The 24,229-nt window shown below is 38.3% G+C and overlaps 1 protein-coding gene across 1 annotated transcript in view; it reads right to left on the minus strand.

The window, feature by feature from the left end:
* Ism1 (isthmin 1) overlaps positions 1–9,145 on the minus strand; it is a 70,734-nt gene extending 61,589 nt beyond the window's left edge. Inside the window, exon 1 of the mRNA XM_005320470.4 lies at positions 9,006–9,145. Coding sequence (XP_005320527.1) covers positions 9,006–9,143 — 138 coding nt within the window. The 5' untranslated portion in view covers positions 9,144–9,145. The remainder of the gene's footprint in view (positions 1–9,005) is intronic.
* Positions 9,146–24,229: the final 15,084 nt, after the last annotated feature.

A 24,229-nucleotide genomic window follows, 5' to 3' on the forward strand; every position in this document is an offset into this window, starting at 1 on the left:
GTAAAATAAAGCCAACAAAACAAGTTCAAGAAATTGAGATAATAGAATGTGGAGAAGTCAGAGAGCTATTAATCACCTTCAAAACCCAGCTGAGACATTTCTTGAAAAGAGAATGGTACACCTGCTTGTGAACACTGAGGAAAAAAACAGTGATCCTGAAATCAAGATGTAGTAGTAAGGTTTTAAAGGGCACATTAAACAAAACATGTTCTGATAGTGACACTTGTTAAGCATCACTTGTATGACATACAGATGTTTGGGGATTTTGTTAGAGGTTTTAAAACCCAATCAGATTCTTTTTAGTGAATGGATAGCTCTCATGGCACCTGAGGACATCTTCCAACCTCAAAGATCAGTGCCTTTTAGATCATGGCTGGAAAAGAATGATTAGGGGGCTGCAAAAATAAGATAACATTTTTGTTGTTGTTTGTATAAAAGAAACCAAAATTATAGTGCTTCAGTTCAAGGTGGCCAACCAAGCATTTGCGTTTATCTGTTTTCCTTCTCTAAATTCTACGGAGAAGGCAGAAGAAATGCAAAAATCAATCGATAATATAAGTGGAAAGCTAGGAGATGTCCTCCCAAAGAAGAGGGGGAGATTTCTGGTGGATATAAAATAAACGGCAACCAGCTGAAAGTGATACTGCAGAGCTGAAAAAGTGAAAGAAAAGTCTCTAAAAAGTGAGTCTCCAGAAGAATTCCCACAATAATAGCATGAGACCATGTGTCAGTCTCACCACTAGATATTTACTCAACTAAATGAAGTTGGAGGGGAAGCTGAGGGCAGGAAACTGAGTAAAATAAAAACATTTGTCCACAGAAATGTTTTTACAAGAATGCCAAAATAACGTTATTCATGATATACAAAAATCAGACACGAATCAAGTGTCCATTGATGGGGAATGGATAAACAAAATGATGGTACAGTCATACAATGGAATATCAGCAATAAAAAGAGAAATTTGCTTATATATAACATAAGGGAATCTCAAAAACTTTATGTCGAGTGAAAGAAATCAGACACACAACAGAATGCATATTGGTTGATTCCATTTACATGAATATCTGGAAGACACAAAACTCATCTTGTGGTGGAAGTCCTTTAGGTGCCTTCAAAAGGGTTAAAATGCCTACAAAGGCATATTCTCACTCAGGGAGCCTTCTGAGAAGATGAGGGATACTCTAGCTCCTAACGGTGACAGCAGCTATTCAGGCATATACAGATGTCAAAAATGGAACATTTTTGATTTACCCATTGTATTCTATGTAAATAATACCTTGTTAATTTAAAAAAAAATTTAGATGGAGGTAGGAGAGAAGGGAAATAATGGTAAGGAAAGGGAAGTTAAAGGAAGTAAAGAAAATAGGAGAAGAAGGGAGAGGTGAGGCCAAGCAGGGCTAAAAGAAGTTGGAGGGGAAGCTGAGGGCAGGAAACTGAGTAAAAGAGATAACTGATTTAGGTCTAGGTTTCAGAGTGCCTGAATCTCACATTTTTACCTAATATTTACCATGAGGGCTCAGTTATGAGATACTCCATATACAACACCAGAGAAGATTGGCCAAGGCAAACAAAACAAAACAACAACATAACAAATAGTCAAAACAACAACAACAACAAAAAGCTTTAAAAATATAGAGATAAAAATGTGAGAGCAAAAATTAAGGGGCAAAGAAGAGAGACCCCCAAATCTCAATTTTAATGCCTATTATAAGAGTTTCAGGGGAGAGTACATAGGTATTGGAAATAAACAAAGAAATAACTAAAGAAATTTTCTCAAGCTAAAGACAAACTCAGGGCTTCCCATTGAAAGTGTACACCACAGGCTGAACAGAACTAAAAGCTAAAGCCTTTTAATCTAAATCTCATGAAATTTCTGAACATTATGTATGAAAAGAAAAACCTTAAACTTCAAGTTTTTTTAAAAAAAATCATCTTCTAAAAAATTTAACCAAATTTTCATGTGAAACACAAAGTAGTATAATAAAGTTGAATTATACCTTCAACATTCTGATGGGAAACAAGATCAACCAGAGCCATCCGCCGGGCTAGCATTGCTTATCACAAAAAAAAAGAAAGAAAAGAAAAGAAAAAAAAAAGATATGTCTAAAAATATGAGTTCTCAGAGAGTTTACAAGTGATAAACTTTTTCTGAAAGCATTTTTGAGAATTTGTTCCAGCAACATAGGGGATGAAAATATGAGAGCCCAAGGAGCAGCAGTAGATAAAAAAAAAATAAGTAAATCTTATAGTTAAGTCAAGATAATTATTGGGAACATAACAAAACTGGTGAGAATTGATTGTTATGGTCAGTATAATAAAAAGGAAAAAAAATAAATGAAGAAGAGAAGGAAGGAAAAGAAATATCCAACCACTAAAAATTCAGAAAACATGCTTAAGATTTTAGAGGTAGCATACAGACAAGACAGAAAAAACATGTGAGAATTTTGTTTTGAGAGGTTTTATTTATAGATACTGATTGATTTTCAGCATTGATAGAAAAGCATGAGTAAAAATGTTTGTTAAATTGTTAAAAGTAATAGAAATAACTTACATAATGAGAAAAATAAAAAATTATATTTAGTAAAATAACTTACATAATGAGAAAAATAAAAAATTATATTTATTAAAATAATATTTGAATATTAAACATTTAAGTGCCAATCTCTGATAAAGCAGTTAGCATACATTCAATCTTTTAATCTTTACATAGTACTACAAAACACTTATTATATATACATTTTATAGGTGAGAAAATCTAGACATAGAGAGGAGAGGTTAGGTCTCTTGCCAAAGTCACACAGATAAGTTAAGGAGGAGGAGAGGGAGTAAAAAGGAAAAAAATGAAAAGCTTGAGAACATCAAATAAAATGGTAAAGTACCTTCAAATTTATCAGTACACAAAATAAATATAAGCGGGTTAAATTTATTTATGTATTACATGAGAAAAGAAAATTTAGCTGAGGTTATTAATAAGAGAGATATTTAATCATTGAAAAGCAGAGAAAGCTTGAAAATAAAGGTTGGAAAAGTAAACCCCGAGAAATGCCAAAAGAAAACAAAAAGAAAGCAGGAATAGTGAGATTAATCAGACACAAAGTATTTAATACACAAGGCAATAAAAGAAATAAGGGTGCTGGGGTTGTAGCTCAGTGGAAGAGAGCTTGCCTCCTATGTGTGAGGCACTGGGTTCAATCCTCAGCACCACATGAAAGAAAAAAAGAAGGGAGGAAGGGAAGAAAAAAAAGGAAACAAAGAAAGAATTGTCCATCTACAGCTAAAAAATGTTTTTTAAAAAAGAAATAAGGGATCCTAATGATTTTTAAAGCAAGAGAATTCCAAAGTTCATTTGATAAAAAAACATTTATAAGAATCTCTAAGAAAAAAATTTTAAAACAGACATTTGCCCTATTAAAACATACTATGAAGCTACATTACATGAATAGTGGTGTGGTGTCTGTATATGAACAGACAAAATAAACAGACTTATGTCTGAAAGAAAGAAACACATTGATATATATGGAAAATGTTAGCATGTTTTAAAGGTGGCATTTTGTATGAAGGAAGTTAGATTGGAATGTTTAACAAGTATGGTAGGACAATTGGCTATTCACTTGAACAAAAGCAAAGTTTTATCTTTATTTTAAACCCACAAATAATTTCAAAATAGAATGCAGTTCATAGCAAACAAACAAAAAACAATAAAAATATTAGAACAGAATACAGTTAAAGAGTTTTATAATCTTTAGCCAAAAGTCATAGGGAAAAGATTCTGAGTTGATTACATTTAAGAGAAAAAGTTGGTACTTGTCTAAAAGCATCATAAACAACATTAAAAGACAGGTGCAAAATACAAAATATATGAGACAATGGACCAATATGGTAGGTATTTTGCAAAGATGGCTTGAATAACCCCTCCCATTCACATTCACATGCTCCTTCACAATGTGACTTGGTGTTCCTTTTACCTAGAGGAAGAATTGATGTCCTGTTCCTAAGAATCAAAGCTGAGTCAAGGATTTGACTGGGTAATAGAATGTAACTAAAGTGCTAAGAAAGTGCGAATAATTGTCAAGTTTGTTTAGAGGCCTTGCAACTCCTGCTTTTATTCCTTCCTGCTCTGAGTCTACCATATAAAGACAGGTGACCAGTTTCTTGAAGGATGAGAGACTCTGGAGAGAGGGGTACCTAGATGACAGCAACAATGATGAATGAGGTCATCATGGATCACCCCACCATGTTAAGCCAACAGATGGCTGTAGCAACGTGAATAATTTCAGGGGAGACCAATTGAAAGAATCACATAGCTGAGCCCATAGCAAGTTGCTGACATATAAATTCACAAGCAAATGAAATGGTGGTTGTACTAAGCCACTAAATTATGGGGTATTTTGTTATGCAGCAATAGCTAAGTGGGACAAACATTCATTCATCATGTATAAAGAATTCCAGCAACAAGAATAAAAAGCCTGACAGGAACATAGATAGGCAAATCAGGAAACAAGAAATATAAATGACTGTTGGTTTGAATTGAAGCTAGAAGTATCTTGTTCCTAAATGGGAACAATAATTTGGGATCCACAATCAGCCTGCCTGGGTCAATTCTTGGCCCTGCCCCACTATGGCTATGTAGCATTGGGCAAGTTACTTAGATTTCTTTAGTCTTCCATCTCCTCGTCTGTGAAATGGGCTCAGTACCTCCATCCTCTGCTTATCTGTGTTTCACTTTCTGTGGTTTTAGTTATCAGTAGTCAACTGTGGTGTAAAAATGTTAATGGAAAATTCCAGAAATAATTGGTAAGTTTTAAGTCACACCTGATTCTGAGTAGTGTGATGAAATTTCTCTTATTATAAAGTATATTGTTACAATTTTTCTATTTTATTACAAGTTATTGTTGTTAATCTCTTACCAGGGCCAATTTGTAAATTAAATTTAATCATAGATATCTAAGTATAGGGGGAAAACCCATAGTATACATAAGATTTGGTACTATCCTAGTTTTCAGCCATCCATTGGAGGTCTTGAACATATCCACTGAGGACAAGGAGGATCAGCTGTCTATAAATATTACCCTTGTGAGGAATTTTACTTGTATGAATAAGTGTTGCTTTTGATTCTCTCGATATATGGTTCAGATAAAGCAGTGAATATAAGATATTAAACTGTTTTATTAAAGGCAATGGATGGATGAAGAGAGAAAGTGTTCAGAAAGATGGCAGTTAGGAGACTGGGAACAAAGTCATTTCATTACATTACAAAGTCAATTCATTACATTGTTATTGTAAAAATGATCAGTTTGGTGTTTTATGGTACTTGTTTAAATCTTACTGGCTTTAATGAGTTTTTGTTTTACTACTAAAACTCATAATTCTAACTATGACTGAGATTTATTAGAAAGGCACCCACTGAATTTCATAAAGCAGATAACATTACTATGATTATAATTACCGTTGCCTGTGGAGTCTATATTTTGAGATGTTCTGTCTTTCAGACTGCTTTTATTACATATTATTATCTTCTCATTATTAATTGAAGATACATGAAAGAACTGATCCGTGCAGCTGATGAACATAAGACAAAGTTATTCCAAAGAGGAGGTGAGATTTCATTCAAAAGTTTAAAAAGTTGATGTTTTTAATGCATTTCATTCAGCTACTGAAGACAACTAATTACAATGAATTGTTTGATTTAAAAAATATATAACAATACAAAATTAGCATCATTATTTTCATGAACCATTAAGCGATAGAGATAGTGTGTTCAAAGCATTTTACTGCCACCCAGTAACAGAATACCTAGAGTACAGGGTTGGTACTTACATAATGTTGAAACTACCAATAAATTTGTTAATTCATGAGTGCTGAAACTACCAATAAATTTGTTAATTCATGTTTGCATGTATGTGTGTATAGTATGTATGCATTATTTATGTCTATGTGGGCATACATAGTTCATGTTTGACAAGTAACACTGTCAAGATTCATTTGAAAATGTAACTTGTTAAGATATATATTTTTTTCTTGTAGCCAGTATTATGAGTTTAGTGGGAACTTGAAATACAAGTATAGAATCAGGAATTTACTATGCAAAATATATAATAACATTTTTTGCACTATAAAATAACAAAAGCCAATTAAGGAGCTTCTAGCTCTGCAACCTTAGGGTAAGTTACCTAACTTCAGTTTTTCCATTTGAAGAGGGAATAATGATAGTACTTAATTCATGGAATTTTCTTTTAGGATTAAGGAAATTAATATGTAAAAAGTGCTAAGAACAGTGCTTACCACATAAAAGGCAGTTAACTATTATTTTTGTTATTCCTACTGCTGTTTTGTTGGATATCCTTGATATGTCCAAACCACCGAATCTTTAAAAAGCTGTGTCTCTTTTTAAATGATTCCAAATATACTGCAATTTGGTAAACTCAGCATTGCACATTCCTGACTAAACTAACTTCATGTTTTAGAATGTTGTAAGCGGAGATAAAGGCAGAAATAATGTGTAAGCATTGATTATTTTTCATGTAACTAAGAAGGATTGTAGCAGTTTAAACACTGCAGAGCCAACAAATTTAGATGGGGTCTAAGAATTGGGTTTCAAATGTCTGGTAAACAGAAAAAATACAGCATCTGCAGTTTTGTCTTCAAATACACCTGCTATTAGCAAACTCACTTTCAGGGCCTGAAAGCAGCAGACTAATAAATGTCTTTTGCAGATCTCCCCACTTGGCAAAACACAATCTGTCCCTTTGAATTGTAAAGCTTTTGGAGAATTAGAAGGCCAAAGAAATAACTTTGGTCAGGAAGAATATAAAACTTTTACAATAACAAATGAGAGAGAGAGAGAGAGAGAGAGAGAGAGAGAGAGAGAGAGAGAGAGAGAGAGAGAGAAATTATGAATCAACCTGTTAAAGTCATCATTCTGCTTGGATAAGTATGGCTTTGAATGGACAGAATAACTAAACCCTATTACAAGATACATTGAAGCTGGTGGATTAGCAGCTACTTGGGACCCAAGATATTCCTAAGAGCTTTGCTCTAAGTCCCCCATTTCTTCTGCCCTCTTGGGGCAGTTCTTCAGTTAAAGTCCCTTTTGAGAATTTGATCTACTTCCCTTTTAGAGTTGCCAGTTCCACCAGCTGCTTCTCTCATTACCTTACTGTTGGGGCGGAAAAGGCCAACCCCAGGTTATTCTAATGATAGCAAACACCTCATAAAGAAATCTGCCAAATTTACTTTTCCATAGAACATCATTTTTATGGCTTTTTGTAAGTCCACGAGGAAAGAAAGTATCATGTATAAAATATGACTTCCAGAAACCTTAAAGATATTAAGAATTATTCCTACATTGTTAGGCTGGTGTCTGAACCACATTCTACAGGACAGCCATATATTCTATTCCCCTACAAGAACCAGGTCTGTCTGTTGCTGTACCTGTTTACTCACAGGTATATATATAAAAAAAAGTCTTTTTTAGAAATGTCCCAATTTTTTAATATTATTATTTTTTAGTTGTAGTTGGACACAATACCTTTATTTATTTTTATGTGGTGCGTGCTAGGCGTGCGATCTATTGCTGAGCCACAACCCAGCCCAAAATGTCCCATTTTTTTTTTAACTTTGTTTTGGGTGTGTACTTTTCCATGCCTGGTTTTGTATTTGTGCGCAAGGAACCCCTTGCTTTAGTCTATAATACCCTGGCAGACATAAAGCTTGGTGTAATTAATTAACGGTTGGGAATGTGTGAACGTTGGCAATTTTCTTAACCTCTCTTGTACCTCAGTTTTTGAATCTGTAAAGGGGGGATATTTACAGTACTGTGCCTCCCAGGGTTATAATAAAATTAAATAAATTAAATTCTGTGAAGCACTTTGAACCTGTATCACAGGCTCAAGTGACAGAATTATGTACGTGTATTCTTCTTTAACAGTAAAGTTTTAGCAACAAATTACATAAAGAATATGCTTATCTCAACATTACAGAGTCGAGTTTTAGAGGGATGTTTTAAGAATAGTTTATTTTTTCTTTTCTTTTTTTCTTTCTTTCTTTCTTTCTTTCTCTCTTTCTTTCTTTCTTTCTTTCGGAGCCAGAAAATGCCCCTGCCTGATGAGAAAACTCCCACTCATTTTTACCAGTTCCCTAAAACAAGAGCTGGCAGACCCCTAGACCCAAGAAGCAGCGCTTTCTGAGGTAGGGGCAGGAAACCCCTACACAGGGAACTTTTACTCAAACATTAAAATTCACCTTGCGTCTGCCTGCCCACCACGCCCTCCCTAGTGGAGACTCCTCCCCTGACTTGGAGCTGAATTAGATTAACGGAATCCTATTTCTAAAAGGACCTTCACAGGGACTGGTCCCTGGAAAGAAGTCTTCGCTATAAGTTTAAAATCCACAGGCAACCCCGGCACAAATCACAACAGGTGCCTTGATTTCTGCGTCTTCCCCAGGTGCACCTCACCTCGGGAGAGGTCCCACAGTGGTAGAGGCACCCGGAACCTCCAGGAGGAGATGGGGGGTGTCTGGCTATTCTCTGGAAATTATGTTCTGACTTTTGGCATTACATTCTAATGGGATAGATTAGTTCTTTCCTCCAAACGTAGTTTGGGATATTATTTTGTAAGGTTTCCTTGTGTATCCCATCTTTATTCCGCCTTATTTCAAGTCAAGTTATTTAGCGTCAAAAGGGTCATCAAAGACTAGCAGCCCTCCAAACCAAACACAAATTCTACACTTCCTCCACGCATCCCAAGCCTAGCACCCCAGGTACTTTACGAGGGACCGATCTGGACCGGCGCAACCCACAGACCTCCAAGTCCGGTCCAGTCTCTAGGTCCAGACCGCCGCTTTACCGGTCTAAGCAGAATTGCCCAGGCAAGACTACTGCCCAAAGAGTCACTCTTGGGTGAGGTGGAGGACCCGCCTCCACTCATCCATCAGGGGCTAGCTCAACGCCCCGTCACCCCGGTTCTCCCCTGTCGCTCACGCCCCTCTCCTGCGGCGCACTCACCTGCAGTTGGGCCCGGCTGGCGTTGCCCGAGGCGGCGTCGGGCCCGTCGGATGCTCCTGAACCGCGCAGAACCGTGATGTGTAGAGTGAGCAGCAGCAGCCCCAGCAGCAGCAACAGCTCCGCCGCCAGTCGCACCATCCTCTTGAGGCGCGCGGCTTTAGGACCCGGCGCAGCGGGCGGCGGCGGCGGCGGCGCCGGGAGAGGAGGAGTCGGAGCCCGGGAGCCGGACAGCCCGGCTCCCGCCTCGGCCCCCGCCGGGGCCCCGCTCCCTGGGCCCGCAGGACTGGCGCTGGGCGCGGCGGGGCGCGAGGGCCCCGGGGAGCAGGAGCCGCCGCCGCCGCCGCCGCCGCCGCCGCCGCACCACAGCGGAGCCACCGCGGGGCCGGGGGTGTCCAAGCCGGCTGCGGAGCAAACCCTGGCTCTGCCTGGCGGTGGCGGCGGCGATGGGGACCCGGGGCTGCCTGGGACCCCGGCCGGTCCAGGGGCCACCCTGCGGGCAGGGGGCTGCGGGGTCGGCGGCGGGGCGGACGCAGCCGAGCCCCCGAGCGCACATGGGCGCCCCAGATGTGGCCGCAGCGCCGCAGCTGGAGCGGGAGAGGCCGCCAGAGGAGCGCGGGGAGTAGGAGGAGGAGGAGAAGGAGGAGGAGGAGGAGGGCTTCAGCGGCCGCCCGGAGTTACCTCCACGCTTCGCTCCCCCGCCCTTGCCGCCCGGAGCCACTCACCCGGCGAGCCACCTCCCTCACTCTGTACTCTTGAGAGCCGCCAACCTCTCTGCCCCGCACTCCAAGTCCTGGGGTGGGCTAGCTTCAGGTGGGGGCACTGGGTACACGGAGGTTGTCACTGTTTGGGGGCCGCCGGGGCGCCCCGCCGGCGCCCAAGTCCGCCTGATCGGCTGTGCCAAGTGCGCGCTGCCGAGATCGCTGTGGCTGGCGAGGGCAGAGACCTCCTGTGCGCACTGAAAATCGGGGCTGCGGGTGAGTGGAGGGTGCCTAGGCGAGTTTAGAAACCTTTATTGGCAAAGTGGAGCTGAGTTGTAGTGGTGGAGAACTGAGAGGGCGCTGGATAAAACCAGGTGTCTGTCTAGGACTGTGCGCCCCGCGGCCCGAAGCAGGCGGGGATCGGGAGGGTGACAAAGTGTCTTTCCAGAAGGGTCTTGACACTTGCTTCTGAACGCGGGGATTTCTGATCCTTCGGTGCAGCAGATCCTGCGCCCAGTAGAGCCTGGGAAGGGAGGTGGATTGGGTTCGCTGGGCGTGCGTCTAGTTAAGCGCGCAGGTGTCGGGGCAGGAAGCTACAGAGGCGCGTTGCCTGTGGCTTGGGCGCTCAGGACGTTGGTGGCCCTTAGAAGTGACTCTTAGCTCTGGCAGTCTGGACTCTGGGGGACTCATCCCGGGGGCGCCGCGCCGGGAGGGGATTTGGGGGCTGCCGTAACGCAGCTGCTGCTCCTGGACCACCGCCTCATGACTGCTCTGCAGCCTCGGGCTCCCGCGCGCGGGTCATGCCTTTCAAGCTTCTGCAAGCGAATGGAGGAGCTCGGGGATCGAGCTGAGGGCGCGGGATCCTCGCTTCGTACGCCGTAGCGAACTGGGTTCGTCTGTGGGCTCAGGTCTCTGCAGTGGCACCGCACGTTCCTTTCCAGTTGGCCGTGCTCAGGCTCCCGCCTTCCCTATGAGGCTCGGAGTGGCGGGCGCTCTCTAAGTCTGGAGCCTTTTATATTGGGTTCCCTCCGCCTCCCGCGGTTTCCTCCCTTCCTCCTCCCCTACGCCAGCCCAGCTCTTCCCTCCCAGTGAGCCCAACCCAAGTCTGGGCATTCGCACACATCCGTTTCACAAATGCCAAGCCCGTCTCTCATCCTAGACCCCAGTGCCACCGGGATGAATCCTTCGGATTCTCTCTTGGTGAATGAAATTAAGTAAACAAACTAAACTTTCTTATGGGCACTCCCCACCACCCCATTTTCTACCAGTATTCTCCGCGTCCGAAAAACTGATGAATGATTTTAAATTCGACTACTTTCCGAGTTCACGTCTTTATGGAAGGCATCCTAGCCAAGTCTTACCCTAATGAAAACAAATTCTTTCGCCATTCCTAAAGTTCCTCAAGTCACCGCGGCATTTTGCAGAATTTATATAGCGGTGGTTAAGGTACCCTAAGCTGATGAGGTTTATTTGTACCCGGGAAAGGAAGCGCTAGCTGCGTCTTTAAAGATGCCCGAAGCATCTTTAAAATTCTAGCCAGGCCCAGCATCTTATTGATAAATTGGCAGCTAATTTTTTTGTTTTGGTTGGTTGGTTTGTTTGTGGCAGAGAGAAGAGGTGTTTGGAGGGAGTGCTCGCCTGGGGTTTTTAGGCGGCCAGGCCTGTCAGGCATTGTGATCTTCAGGATCTAAAATGCCAATAATTGTCAACTGGAGCGCTGAGGGGAGAATTTGAAACAACAAACCGTCCGTGGTTCAGATGGGAGATCAAAGAGGGAATCCCAGCAGCTTTCAAATCCCATAAGGATCCTCCTGTGTGTTTTCTAATTAGAATCACTTAAGGGGGTGGGGTGAGGTAGAATTAGCCCAAGGGATGGAATATATATAAAATTCAGATGGCATACTAGAATGCTGTAGCCAAAGACAGTTGAAGGATGGCTCTTACCGCAGTTGTGCAACATTGTGATGTGGACACTCAGGGACAAATGACTTTCCTATTGCCAGAGGCAGGCTGGTCTAAATTAGAGTCCAGGGGTTGCTGTATCCTGCCGATTTTTTTTTTTTTCACACACAGTCCCCACATGTGAGCCTCAACTGCTTTTCCTCTCATCTAAAAGTCACATTTTTTTATCCTGAGGAAAAATGACTTTTAAAAAAACTCTGGAAAGAAACCCTTGCAGTGAATGTAAATTCTTGTAAAGTGGTAAGTGGAGATTTGGAGATCAAAGTCTTTGTAAAATGTTGTAAAAATTGTAAATTGAATTTTGGGGACAGATGTCTTTATTAAATGTTGAACAAATGTATGAATGAATCCTATTAAAGTCCCTTCATGCTGGGCGATCCAAATTCCAGGTGAGTTTATGTTCTAGCAAGCACACATAGTAGTATTGATAAATATCCATGTTCTATGGCTAAACTTGCCAAAAGGCTATCAGCAGCTCTGTTTTTGAGGGCTTAGGGACATAGGTTTAGAATTTTTATGGAAACAGAATTTCAAATTTAATAGCCTACAAATTGAGTTTCAAGCACATTTATGAAATCTTACCAGTACATGATGAAAGTTTTAAAACTCCTGTCTCCTTTAGAATTCCCACAGCACTGTATTTATGTCTTTATTATTGATCTTACTATATATTGTGTCTCTTTGCATGTCTGTTTTCCCACCAGACCTGGGTCAGGATCATCTTTGTAGTAGAACATTCTAGAACTCTAATCCCAGTATCCAGTTTTCTTCTTCCTGTGTTCATAGCTAGAGAACATTGTCCAGTCACATTCAATACTAAGTGGTATTACAGAGCTCTGTCACTTCTAGGTCTGCCTATAAGACATCCTGCAGAATCATTTACAAGAACTATCTTCTCTGTCCATTTAGCAAGGATGGAAGGAACCCAGGCCTGAGTCTCTGCTTAAAATAGCACCATTGGACCAGGAATATCTATATTTAACCTCGTGCAAATGAGAAATACACTTTTTTTTTTAAAGACACTGTGATTTGTGGATGTTTGCTCAACAACTAGTATTACTAGTTTTACTGATAAGAGTACAGGGACACCTGCCTCCTCATCATATATTTTTAGAGCTGAGTCCAATGCCTTGCTTCAGAGTCATTTTAATGAATGAAATAAATTTGGTGTTCATTTAGACCCTACTTAATAAATTAGCTCACCTTAGAGTTCCTACTATAGGTGTCCTGCATGAATATTGTTAACTCTTTTCTCTCATGGTTATACTAGGTACTCTAGTAGATTTTGTCTTATTATCAGTCCCATTTACAATACAGGCTAACTTATTTGACTAGAACTTAGGCACATATCTTACTGTGCCTAATTTATAAATGAAAATAAGAAAAATTAACAAGGACTCAGAATGAGTCCTATTGAAGAGATTATGGTTTCATTGTAGTTATTATGGTCAGGATTTTATTGTTTTTACTTTAAGCTCTACTAAATATTAGTTGAAAGCAGCAAAGGCTAGTCTTAGTGTAATCTTTTACAAATATATACAAACATAAAGAGAAAATATAATAAATCCTCTTATACTCATAATCTAGTTAACAACAAAACTCATGACCAACCTTCTTATCTATACAGTAGTCCTACTCTTATTTGTGATTTTGGTTACTGTGTTTTCAGTATTCCCAGGGTGTAGTGCGGTCTGAAAATATTCAGAAAATTCCAGAAATAAACATAAATTCTATATTGTGTGTCATTTTACATAACATGATAAAATCTCCTGATGCCCCACTGCATCCCATTCAAATGCAAATCATTCTTTTGTCCAATGTATCTATGTTGTATATGCTACTTACTTTTAGTCACTTGGTAGCCTTTTCAGTTATCAGATCCATTGTCAAGGTATTACAGTGCTTACCTTAAGTAATCCTTACATAGTAGCCTAACATGACCTCACAATGCCTACATCATTGATCAGACTTCATCTTATCATATAGGCATTGTGCCATATGATATCATCATAAAAAGGGGGAGTATAGTAAAATAAGATATTTTGAGAAAGAGAGCATATTCATATAACTTTATGACAGTGTATTGTTATAATTATTCTGTTTTATGATTAGCTAATGTTGTTCATATCTTACTGTGCCTAATTTATAAATGAAACTTTATCATGGAAAAGTATGTATAGAAAAAAGCAGTATGTATAAGGTTTGGTACTATCAATAGTTTCAGATATCCACTGAGGGATAAGGGGACACCCCTGAATTCTCATAAACTAACTCCCTCCCCCAATTATTTTGAAGGACATTTATGATATTGCATTTCATATGTACATATTTAGTATATATATCAAAAAAGTAAAAGCTCAGTTAAAATTTTGGAGGTCAAAACTAGAGCCCTTTTCTGAGTGAAAGAACGATTAGTATTTAGGGATTTTGGTTGTGGCTGTTACATGCTAACCACACTCTGTTTCTTCTTCTTCCTGCACATACCCTTAGACTACATTACCCAGTATCCTATGCATTTAGCTACAGCCACAAGACTGAGTTCTAACTAGTAGAATGTGGGTGAAGGAGATGTATGTATCTTCTCCAGATCTAGTTCATGAAACTCTACTGTGTGTAATTCTCTCTTTTCCCTTGTCTGTTGTCTGGATGTTTCTGCCCAGGGCGATTTTGGAGCAATTATCAGCCTGGGACCATGGAGCAGAACCCCTACCTGATTTCCACCTTTGCTCTGGAATATCCTGGTTGAATTATGTGATATAGAAATGAAAAAAAAAGTGAGCACATTAAGACACTAAAATTTTGGGGTTTGTTATAGAAGCTTGCATTACCCTAATTCAGAAGGTAATATTCCGAGAGAGGATAATGGTGAACTTTTTCTTTAGAGGGCTAGATAGCAATTTTCTTTGTTTTTGTCTCCATTAGGTCCCTGTTGCAATCACTCAACTCTACTGTTGCAGTAGGAAAATAGATATAGAAAATATGTAGGTGAGGCTATGTTTTAGTAAAACACAGAAATAGGCTTCTGGTTCACATAACTGTTTGACAACCCCAGTTCTAAGAGACTGGTACCTCTCACCACCTTCTCTTAGATGCCATACATGAAGAAAGTATAGCAAAGGGGTGTTCACATGGACTCCACTTATGATTGATGTAATCTTAGGGGAAAATCATTTTACCTCTCTGAGTCTCGATTTCCTCATCTGTAAATTAGGGCCAAAAATGTCTACTCCAGGGCTATTGTGAAGTTCATCTATCCCTTCCACAAGTAGAACAATATAACAAACTCATGTCTCTATGTGTAATAGATAAAGGATACCACATGCTATATCCATGAGACCAGTGAGCTTGTTTCCCTCCTTCATTTCAAAATCCATATAGTGAATACTCTATAATTACCTATTCAGTGAATGCTGCTTTTTAGAAAACTGCTGAAAATTGTAGTTCAAATGGGCCTTAGAGATAAACTCTAAGCCTTCAAGAAAACACAAACAAAAAACCCAAAGTGTTGTATAATTAGAGTCTCTCCTTTGAACTATGAAGGGGTCATAGTGCTTGAAAGTGAGAAAATCACCACCATGAGAGGTGCTCTCACCCCCGAAAGGCAGCTGCTAGGTCTGTGGACACCTGGATCTCGGCAACATTCTGGTTCCCCATGCTCTAACATGTATTGAAATATGTGAAGATTGAGGGGGCACCTGTGACTCTTTTTGCTTCACCTAAACGCTTCTAAATGTGCAAAGAACCCAATAGACGACTGAGTTCATGGCTTTCTGAAGAAGTCAAGAAGCCACCTGGCGGAGAATGTGCTGCCTTTCCATTGGCCAAGGATGGAATGGTGATAACATATGATTGATTGGTTTCTCAAAAGGACTCATGATGCTTCTTCCTTACCCAGAGGCTCTGTTACCTCATTGCTGGTATTACATTGAAATAAGATGTTGTGTTCTTCCTCTGACTTCTTTTGAAAATGGCCAGCCCTTTAGCTCTCCGTCTGTATTCTAAAAAGACCACTGTGCTACTTTTGCTTTATTACAATTATTTCTGCAAATTCTTGAAAGGAAAATAAATGGAGGAGAAAAGTGCTGCATAATTACAAAGTTATATGTTATTTACCACGTATGTTATTTTCAAAACTTCTAACAAATAACTTTTAGGCAGAAGAAAACATACCATTCGGTCAGAATTGAATCTCAGAGTCTAGATGTTATTTTTACCAATAAGGAAACTGAGGCCCAGAGAATTAAATAGGCATTCTCAATATGACTATGACTTGGTGGCAGCATTAGACTACTGTGAGACTCTGCACTATGTACAGGCAAAGGAATGAGAAGTCATGCTCCATTTGTGTACAATGTGTCAAAATGACTACTGTCATGTATAACTAATTAGAACAAGTAAGTAAATAAATAAATGAAAAAAGTTAATATAAGTTGAATTTTATGGTACCTACTCTTCTGTGTCTGGCTTCTTGTGCAATCTTCTGTTCTTTGTTTTGAAAAATGTCAAACCTATGAAAAACTTGGGAGTTTAATTGAATGAACATCCATGGATCCTTGTAGTAGACTATCAAAAGTGTTCCTATTTTTCACCCCATTATATCTAGGATCTTCATGAAGTGACTTTGCAACTTCTTTCAACACAAAGTGGAAACCGCCCCCCACCCACCCTGAGCTGGCTTTTGGATTAACTTAATGAAAAGTAATGGACCAATTCTATGGTTAGGCTTCAAGAAGCATTAATTACTCTCCCCAACCCACCAGAACTGTCATATGAATAATCCATGACTAGCCTGCTGGAGGAGGCTTAGTCATTCCTATTGCCCCTGCCAACATCAGCTTACCCCCATAAATAGAGATGCTTAGGTAAACCATAGCTGATCATAGACATCTGAGAGAACTCAGCCTGCTCTAAAGACCACCTGGATAAGCCGAGTCTTAATAGAATAATAAATTAAATAAATAGTTGTTTTTTTTAATGAGGTAGTTCATTACCCAGTAAAAGGTGCTCAATAAAACCCTTCACCTAAAAGTGAGTCTACATTATCACAATGTAATAATCACACAAGGCATTTAATAATAATCACACTCAGGATATTTAAATTTTATTTAAATATCAGTTAAATCACAATCCACATTCAAATTTTTGATTAAATGATATTTAAATATCATTTAAATCACAATCCACATTCAAAAATTTTTAATTGACCCTGCATTATCCTTACAGGTTTTTTTTTGGTCTAGAATTCAGTTGAGAATTGCTCATTGAATTTTAATTTTCATTATATCTCTTTATCACTTTTGTTCTTGAACAGTCTCTGTCTCGTCCTCTTCCCTTTTTATTTTGGTCTTTCTTGTCATTAACACTTTTTAAAAGCCAGTTCATTTTGCAGAATGACCTTCAGTTAATATCTGTGTGATTGTTTCTCCAGAACCAATGTCAGATTATGCACTTTGGACAAGAATACCACTCAGATAACATTATGTTCTTCTCAGTGCATCACATGATGGAGTCCGTGATGTTTATTTCTCAGTGGTTGAGGAATCCATCTCCAGACACAGAGAAACAGAATCATTTTTGTGAGGTTAAATGGGAAGAGTTCTGGACTGAGAATATGTTGGTGTGTTGGATTATTTTTTTCAGTGTGGAAAGAAAACATGAATTCATCTAATTTTCTGGGAATCTACTTCATTTTCTTCCAAGTTGCTGTCAACATTGTCCAGCTCACATAGGGCAGTGGATTGTGACCATATTGTGACTGTACTACCAGGTAACTATCCTCAGGCTGAAGTCTAGAAAGCAGTTATTATTTTTTTGTTCTAATCAAAGTTTATTATCAAATCATTCTTAACAGTTTAGCCTCAGACTCTTTTTGTTGTTGTTTATTTGTTTCCTTTTTTAGGAGCAAGTCAGACATGATGTAAGATGAAAGAGAAATAAATTTGTGTCTAATCTAAAATGTGATTTGGTGATTTAAAATAATAAATATTTTAATTTTATAATGCATTTTTTAAAAACAAGGACTCTAAATATACCTTGGGGAGGTTAAAAAGAGCCCAATCAAATGAAAAATCCCAACAGGCTTGAGATTTTAACTCTTTTCTCAAAATAGTTGAGATAATCTTTTCAACAACTCCCGGTGAGGTTATATCTGACATAAAGCTCAAACTGGCTAATTTGCATTTAGAAGTAGATTTAATCCAGCAGTTCCTCAGCAGAGACAGATCAAACTGACACCTTTAAGACTCCACATCTGAGACATCTCCACTCAAAATAGCTTTGCAATGGACTGGTTCTAACATCTTTACTAATAAACACAAGATCTCATCATCAGTGCTAGTGGCAAGAATTTCACAATGATTGAGGGGCTAGTGCCTCATTTGTGAGCCAGATGTGTCTGAACTGAAATCTGAAGATTCTCACTTGTAAACTCTAAACAGGATGATGAAAGATGAGACATGGCCTTATGGAGGAATAAGCATGAAAGGGTTGCTTATAAATTTTTGGAGCTGAAGTTTGGGGTGATTGTTACTTTATGAAGGTCAAAATTTTCCTTTATTTATCTGGTGTCTAACATGCATCTGAAATTCTGGTTTGGTAAACAAAACTGTTGGCTTTTATCCATAATAAGTGACAAAAACTAGGCCTTTGGACTACAGATTTTACTTGTCATAGCTACAGAAACCCTTTAAAGGGATGTTTTTGTTATTCACAAAGATTGAAGGATGAACTATTCTTAGAGAGTATGTGTGTGTGTGTGTGTGTCCGTGAGTAGGTAGTATGTGATAATGATAAAAGGCGTGGCAATTTTGAAAAATTTCTTATACTTGTATTAGGGAAAATGACAATAGCTGTACCAAACAACACCCTTGCCAAGGCTCAGTGACTTAGCCCAATAAAAGTCCATCTCTTGCCAGTATGCCATAATACTTTTAATGCTTTGGTATTCAAAGGGTAGCCTTTCATTATGGAATCCAGGATCTTTCCATTTAGTGAGTATTCATTTTTTTTTAAGTTGGACATAATACCTTTAATTTTTAATTTTTAATTTTATTTTTTTTGGGGGGGGGTTTACCAGGGATTGAACTCAGGGGCACTCAACCACTGAGGCATATCCCCAGCCCTATTTTGTATTTTATCTAGAGACAGGGTCTCACTGAGTTGCTCAGCACCTGGCCATTGCTGAGGCTGGCTTTGAACTTGCAATCCTGGTCTCAGCCTCCGGAGCTGCTAAGATTATGGCATTCACCACCACACCTGGCTTGCTTATTAATTAATCAATTAATTAATTAATTAATTAATTAATTATGTGGTGCTGAGGATCAAACCCAGTGCCTTTCACAAGTTAGGCAAGCACTCTACCGCTGAGCTACAATCTCAGCCCTGAGTATTCATTTTTTAGAATATTGATCCAGCAGATAAGGGAAGAAATACTATCTGGGAAATTGCTCAGGATATCTTAAGGGCCAGACTATACACTATTGCCAGATCTCAGTGACATGGCCCCATCCAACTGAAGAAGAGCTGGGAAATACAGAATTCCTATATGCTTATGAGGAAAGGGAAGGGGGTAGGTTGGATGCATGGGTGTTTCCACTCAGAATTATTTCTGCAAAAACACAACTTATTTATAACTACAAGTATGTGAACTAAGGCTTATAAAGTCATAGATGAATTAGAGCAGGAGTCAGCAGATGTGTTCCATAAAGCACTAGATAATAAATATTTTCAGCCTTATGTAGCAAGAAGAAAAGTCAAGGAGATTACATGTCTACTTAAATAACCATTTAAAAGATGACCATTGAAAAATGTAAAAGACACTCTTAGCTTGTGAACTACACACACACACACACACACAAAAAAAAAAAAGTGGGCAGGATTTGACCTGATGGTCATAGTTTGCTGGCATCTCAACTAGAGAAATTCTCAAAGGAAATGTTTGATACTATGGAATTTTCTCAGATAACTTCCTAAGCTTTTTTCTTACTTTGGTTGAAACTTTCAGATGATCTATTTGTGCAAATTATGTGAGAAAATAGACTTAATTGAGGCCATAAAGATTATGCAGAATAAAACAACAGTTACATTCTCAGGAAATAACACTTAAAAATAAAAACATTTACTTATATAAACTGAATAGTAAACAGGAGAAATTATGTTTAAAAATATGACAAACTACACGTCCTTACAAAAGGGTTCATTTGGGCTACCAGACCCACAGTTATCTCATGCTCTTTAATGTCTTCTAGACTGTCTGACTGTAATATTAAGATCCATTTAATACTTGCATTATCTGAAGCTCTCAGATGTTGACTCTCTCCTTACTCTTCTTTCTCTCCTTGTTTTTGAATATTTAGTTTTCCTCAATATTGTACAACTGGATAATAACAGTAATGAGAAAATATAATCATTAAATTCTAGTCACTTTTGGAGCAGCTGTGTAGCCTGATGGTATCAGTCCTGATTAATTAGCTCTATGGTGAGGGGGTCAGACATTGTATATTGTTCAGGAATATGCAAAATAATAAAATGTTATTGTTATCATTTTTTCAATAATATACAAAATAAAAAAATAGTAAATCAAAGATAGCATTGCAAAAATGTGGTTTGCAATGTAGGATCACTCATGAAAAGATTGCTATAAATTTTAATTTTTATTAAGTGATTTGTTATTTTAAAAGTAATATTTTGCAGTCTTGAAAATATGAAAAATTATGAAAAAATTAAAATCAGGAAAATTTTTAACATCTTAAGACAATCCTTTTTAACCTTCCAATATAGCTCTTTTCCACTTATACACACACATATATGTGTGCATGTAGACATATACCAAACATCTATTTATATGCATGCTGATATGCATACATTCCATCATATGTAGAAATTTTTACATAGTTTGGGTACATAAATGAAACCAAGTTGCACATGATTAATCAAATCTTCTAAAATAAGATTCTTAATGGCTGCTTAAGATAATTTTTCATGAATATATCATAATTACCTTAGCTTAACCTCTATGTTTGGACACTTATGTTGTACAAAATTTCCTTCATTAAAATACCATTAAGAGGTTTATACCCAACAAAATGAGTACTTATATCAACAAAAAGACATGTGTAAGAATATTCAGAGCAGCTTTATTCCTAATAGTCTACAGCTGGAAACAATTCCAGTGTATGTCAATTTTAGAATAGATAAACACACTTAATGTATCCATACAATGTAATACTAATCATCAATGGGAAAGAAGTAATGGCTGGCTACTCCACGTCCATATGGAGGATTCTCACAGACATAATATTTAATGTGAAACAAGAATAGGTTTTGTACAAAAACATACATGTAATAAAGATTTTGTGCCATTCATTTATATGAAATTCCAGAATATTGCCTTTCCGAGAGGTATAGACTAGTTTGGGGCATGAGGAAAACTTCGGAATACTAAAAGCATTCTATGTCTTGATTTGAGTGCAGGTACATTTATGTGCAAAAATTAATTGAACTATATACTTCAGATTTGTGGAGTTTACTATACATAAGCTTTTCTTTAATAAACATACATAAGAATTAAAATGCTCTGCTGTATCTTTGAAGATAGAGTTTGACTACTTTTAAGTTGCCTAGGATAGAATAATCTCCTACATTCTAAAACAATGCCATTTTGAATTAAATTTTCTTAAGTCTAAGATATCTTTTTCTGTTACAGTAGTCTTACAAGTGCAGAATCTGACAGATAATGTTTGTAATGTTTAGCTTTGTCAAAGGACAATAATCATTGGGGAGTCATAATTAAAACTCTATATTCTTCTTAGGACTTCAGATCAGTTTCAGTTTAACCTGGTATTGAACATATAAAATCAAAATTCAAATATCAATACAATTGAGGATATTGTTTCAAGAACTACAGTTTGCAAAAAGGAATCACAACAGGACTCTTCATTTTGTAAAATTTTCTGAAATAGTTTAATTATGATATAATCAATAAGTAATTGCATTATGTTTTTAAGAATGTTACTGGTTTATGGAACAAGGTTATATGTATCCTATAGTACACTAACCTTATACATAAATACTCTGTACATCAGATTTTGTAATGTTAATACTACTTAGTAAAAACACAATAGTCTCAGTGGATTACAATAATAAACATTTTAATTCATACTTATGAATCTGCAAGTTGGCTGTGGTTTTACTGATCTTGGCTGATCCAGGATGGACTATGGGTCCAGGTCAACAGGTCTTCTCCTCATGTTTGCATCTCTGAAACAAATCTGAAGGAACAGCAATTGGCTGAGGATTCATGATAGAGGGTAAAAGCTCCAAGAAACCGGCCTACTTCACTCAGCACACTTGAAACTCCAGCTCATATCACATCCTCTTACACACCATTGGCCAAAACACCATGACCAACCCCAACATTTGTGCACTGGGGAGGTGGAACACTGGGCTGAGTATAGTCCATTGATATTAGGCTTAGTCATATGTAATGGTGAATTTTATGGGTCAACTTGACTGGGATATGTGGTGCCCATAATTAAGTATTAATTATGAATATGTCTGTGAGGGTGTTTCTGGATGTGATTGGAATTTGAGTAAGTGAACTAAGTAAAATAGATTATCCCTCTCCTAATATGGGTAAACAGCATTCAATCTCTTGAGGGTCTGAATAGAACATAAAGACAGAGTAAAGGGGAATTTGCTCTCTTTGTCTGATTGCTTTATCTTGGACATTAGTCTTCCCCTGGCCTTGACTGATACTTATACCACCATTCCCCCAGTTCTCAGACCTACAACATAAGCTTCCATGGATCTCTAGCTTTCAGAAGTCAGATAGGGAGATTTCTCAGCTTCTGTGAGTGTGTGACCTAGCTCCTTCATATTTGTATCATCTAGGTCTACATCTATATCCTATTGGTTAGGTTTCTCCAGATGACCCTGACTAACTCATCATGTGACTTGTTTTGGCTAGTGGCATATGGATAGATGCAATGTTATGTCAGTACTGAGGCTAATTCCTAATAAACTAGTTCCTTTGCATGTTTCTAATTCTTTTGCCTTGTGGCAGCTGCTGTTCTAGGGAGGATGAGAGACATGTGGAATAGATCTGGACCCAACCTGCAAACTGGGGCCAACATCAGCTTAGGCCCAGCCTAGGTTGGCCAATTCTCACCTGAAGATATGTGAATACATGATTATTGTTTTTAGCCATGGATTTTAAAAATGATTTTTATATAATATTATTGTGGACCTGGTTAATTTTCCAGAACCATGAGCTGAATCGTCTCTCTCTGACTTAGTCTCACATTTACTGAAACAAAGCTTGAATAAATAAACTCTACATGAAATCTTATAATTGAAATATCATGTACATCCCCCCTTCAACATTTGTCATAACTATACAATCCTTCCATTATTATTCACCTATTTTTTAAAAAGATTATTCCAAATTTATCATTTTGATCAATACCTCTACCTACTCATTTTCAAGCAAATATCAAGTGAGATGTGTAAGCTTTATTTTTTTATTTGTCTGTATCTGTATCAACATCTGAGTCTCTCTCTCTCTCTACAGACACACACATATCTTTATATGTGTGTGTGTGTGTGTGTGTGTATGTATATTCTGTAGCAGTATCATCTATGTGTTCATTTATCAGTCCCTATTTTTTCTGGATACACAAAATTACATTTTTTAGCTAGATGGGGCCCTCTGACTGAACTCTGGCCAAGAAGTAGTATTTCCAGAGTTGGTCTTTGAAATTTCTTGAACACTTCTCTCTCTGTCTCTCCTTCTCCTTGTCTACCGGATGGATGCAAAGAAAACAGGTTAAGACTCTAGGGTCTTATGGGAATGGTGGAATCAGTGAAGGAAAGGAATCTTGGCTTTTGAAAGACCTTATGGCTCAGAAGCCTCCCTTCCTCCAACTCCACCAACATGCACTAGCCTGTCCATGAACAAGAAATCAATGTTTGTTTATGTACATCCCTGAGAATTCAGGATATTTGTGTCAGCAGTTAGAGTCACTCTATATAATAAAAATCACAGCCCTTAAAATTAAAATACATCCATCCATTATAACCTAATCTTACTTTCTGTACCACCTATAATCTATATGCCACACTTTGGGAAAAAAATCCCCATTTTATAGTCAAAGAAGCAGAACCTCAGAGAGGAAAAATATCACCCAAGTGTGCTTAGAAAGTTAGAGCAAGATCTGGGGACTCAGATCCTAAATTCCTAAGTCCTAACCTGAAAGTATTTCCAGGAAAGATGTCCATTTATTTAGTTTGCCAGGAACTACAGGGCCAGCTCCCCTCAGGATTATGAAATAGGTATTAACAGATTCTGCTGATGTCCTGTATCACCTTGGCAACACTGAGAGATGCCAAGGGCTGGGGATGTAGCCCAGTGGTAGAGCACTTGCCTAGCATGCATGAGGCTCTAGGTTTAATCCCCCTCATCATGGGGGTGGGGTGTGGGGAGATTTAAAAAAAAAACACTGAGAGATGCTAAGGACTCCTTCTTCTGACTGCCTGTGACTTGGCTTAAGGATGTTCTTTGGTCAC

This window comes from Ictidomys tridecemlineatus, chromosome 5 (assembly GCF_052094955.1).
Source record: "Ictidomys tridecemlineatus isolate mIctTri1 chromosome 5, mIctTri1.hap1, whole genome shotgun sequence".
Lineage (NCBI taxonomy): Eukaryota > Metazoa > Chordata > Mammalia > Rodentia > Sciuridae > Ictidomys > Ictidomys tridecemlineatus.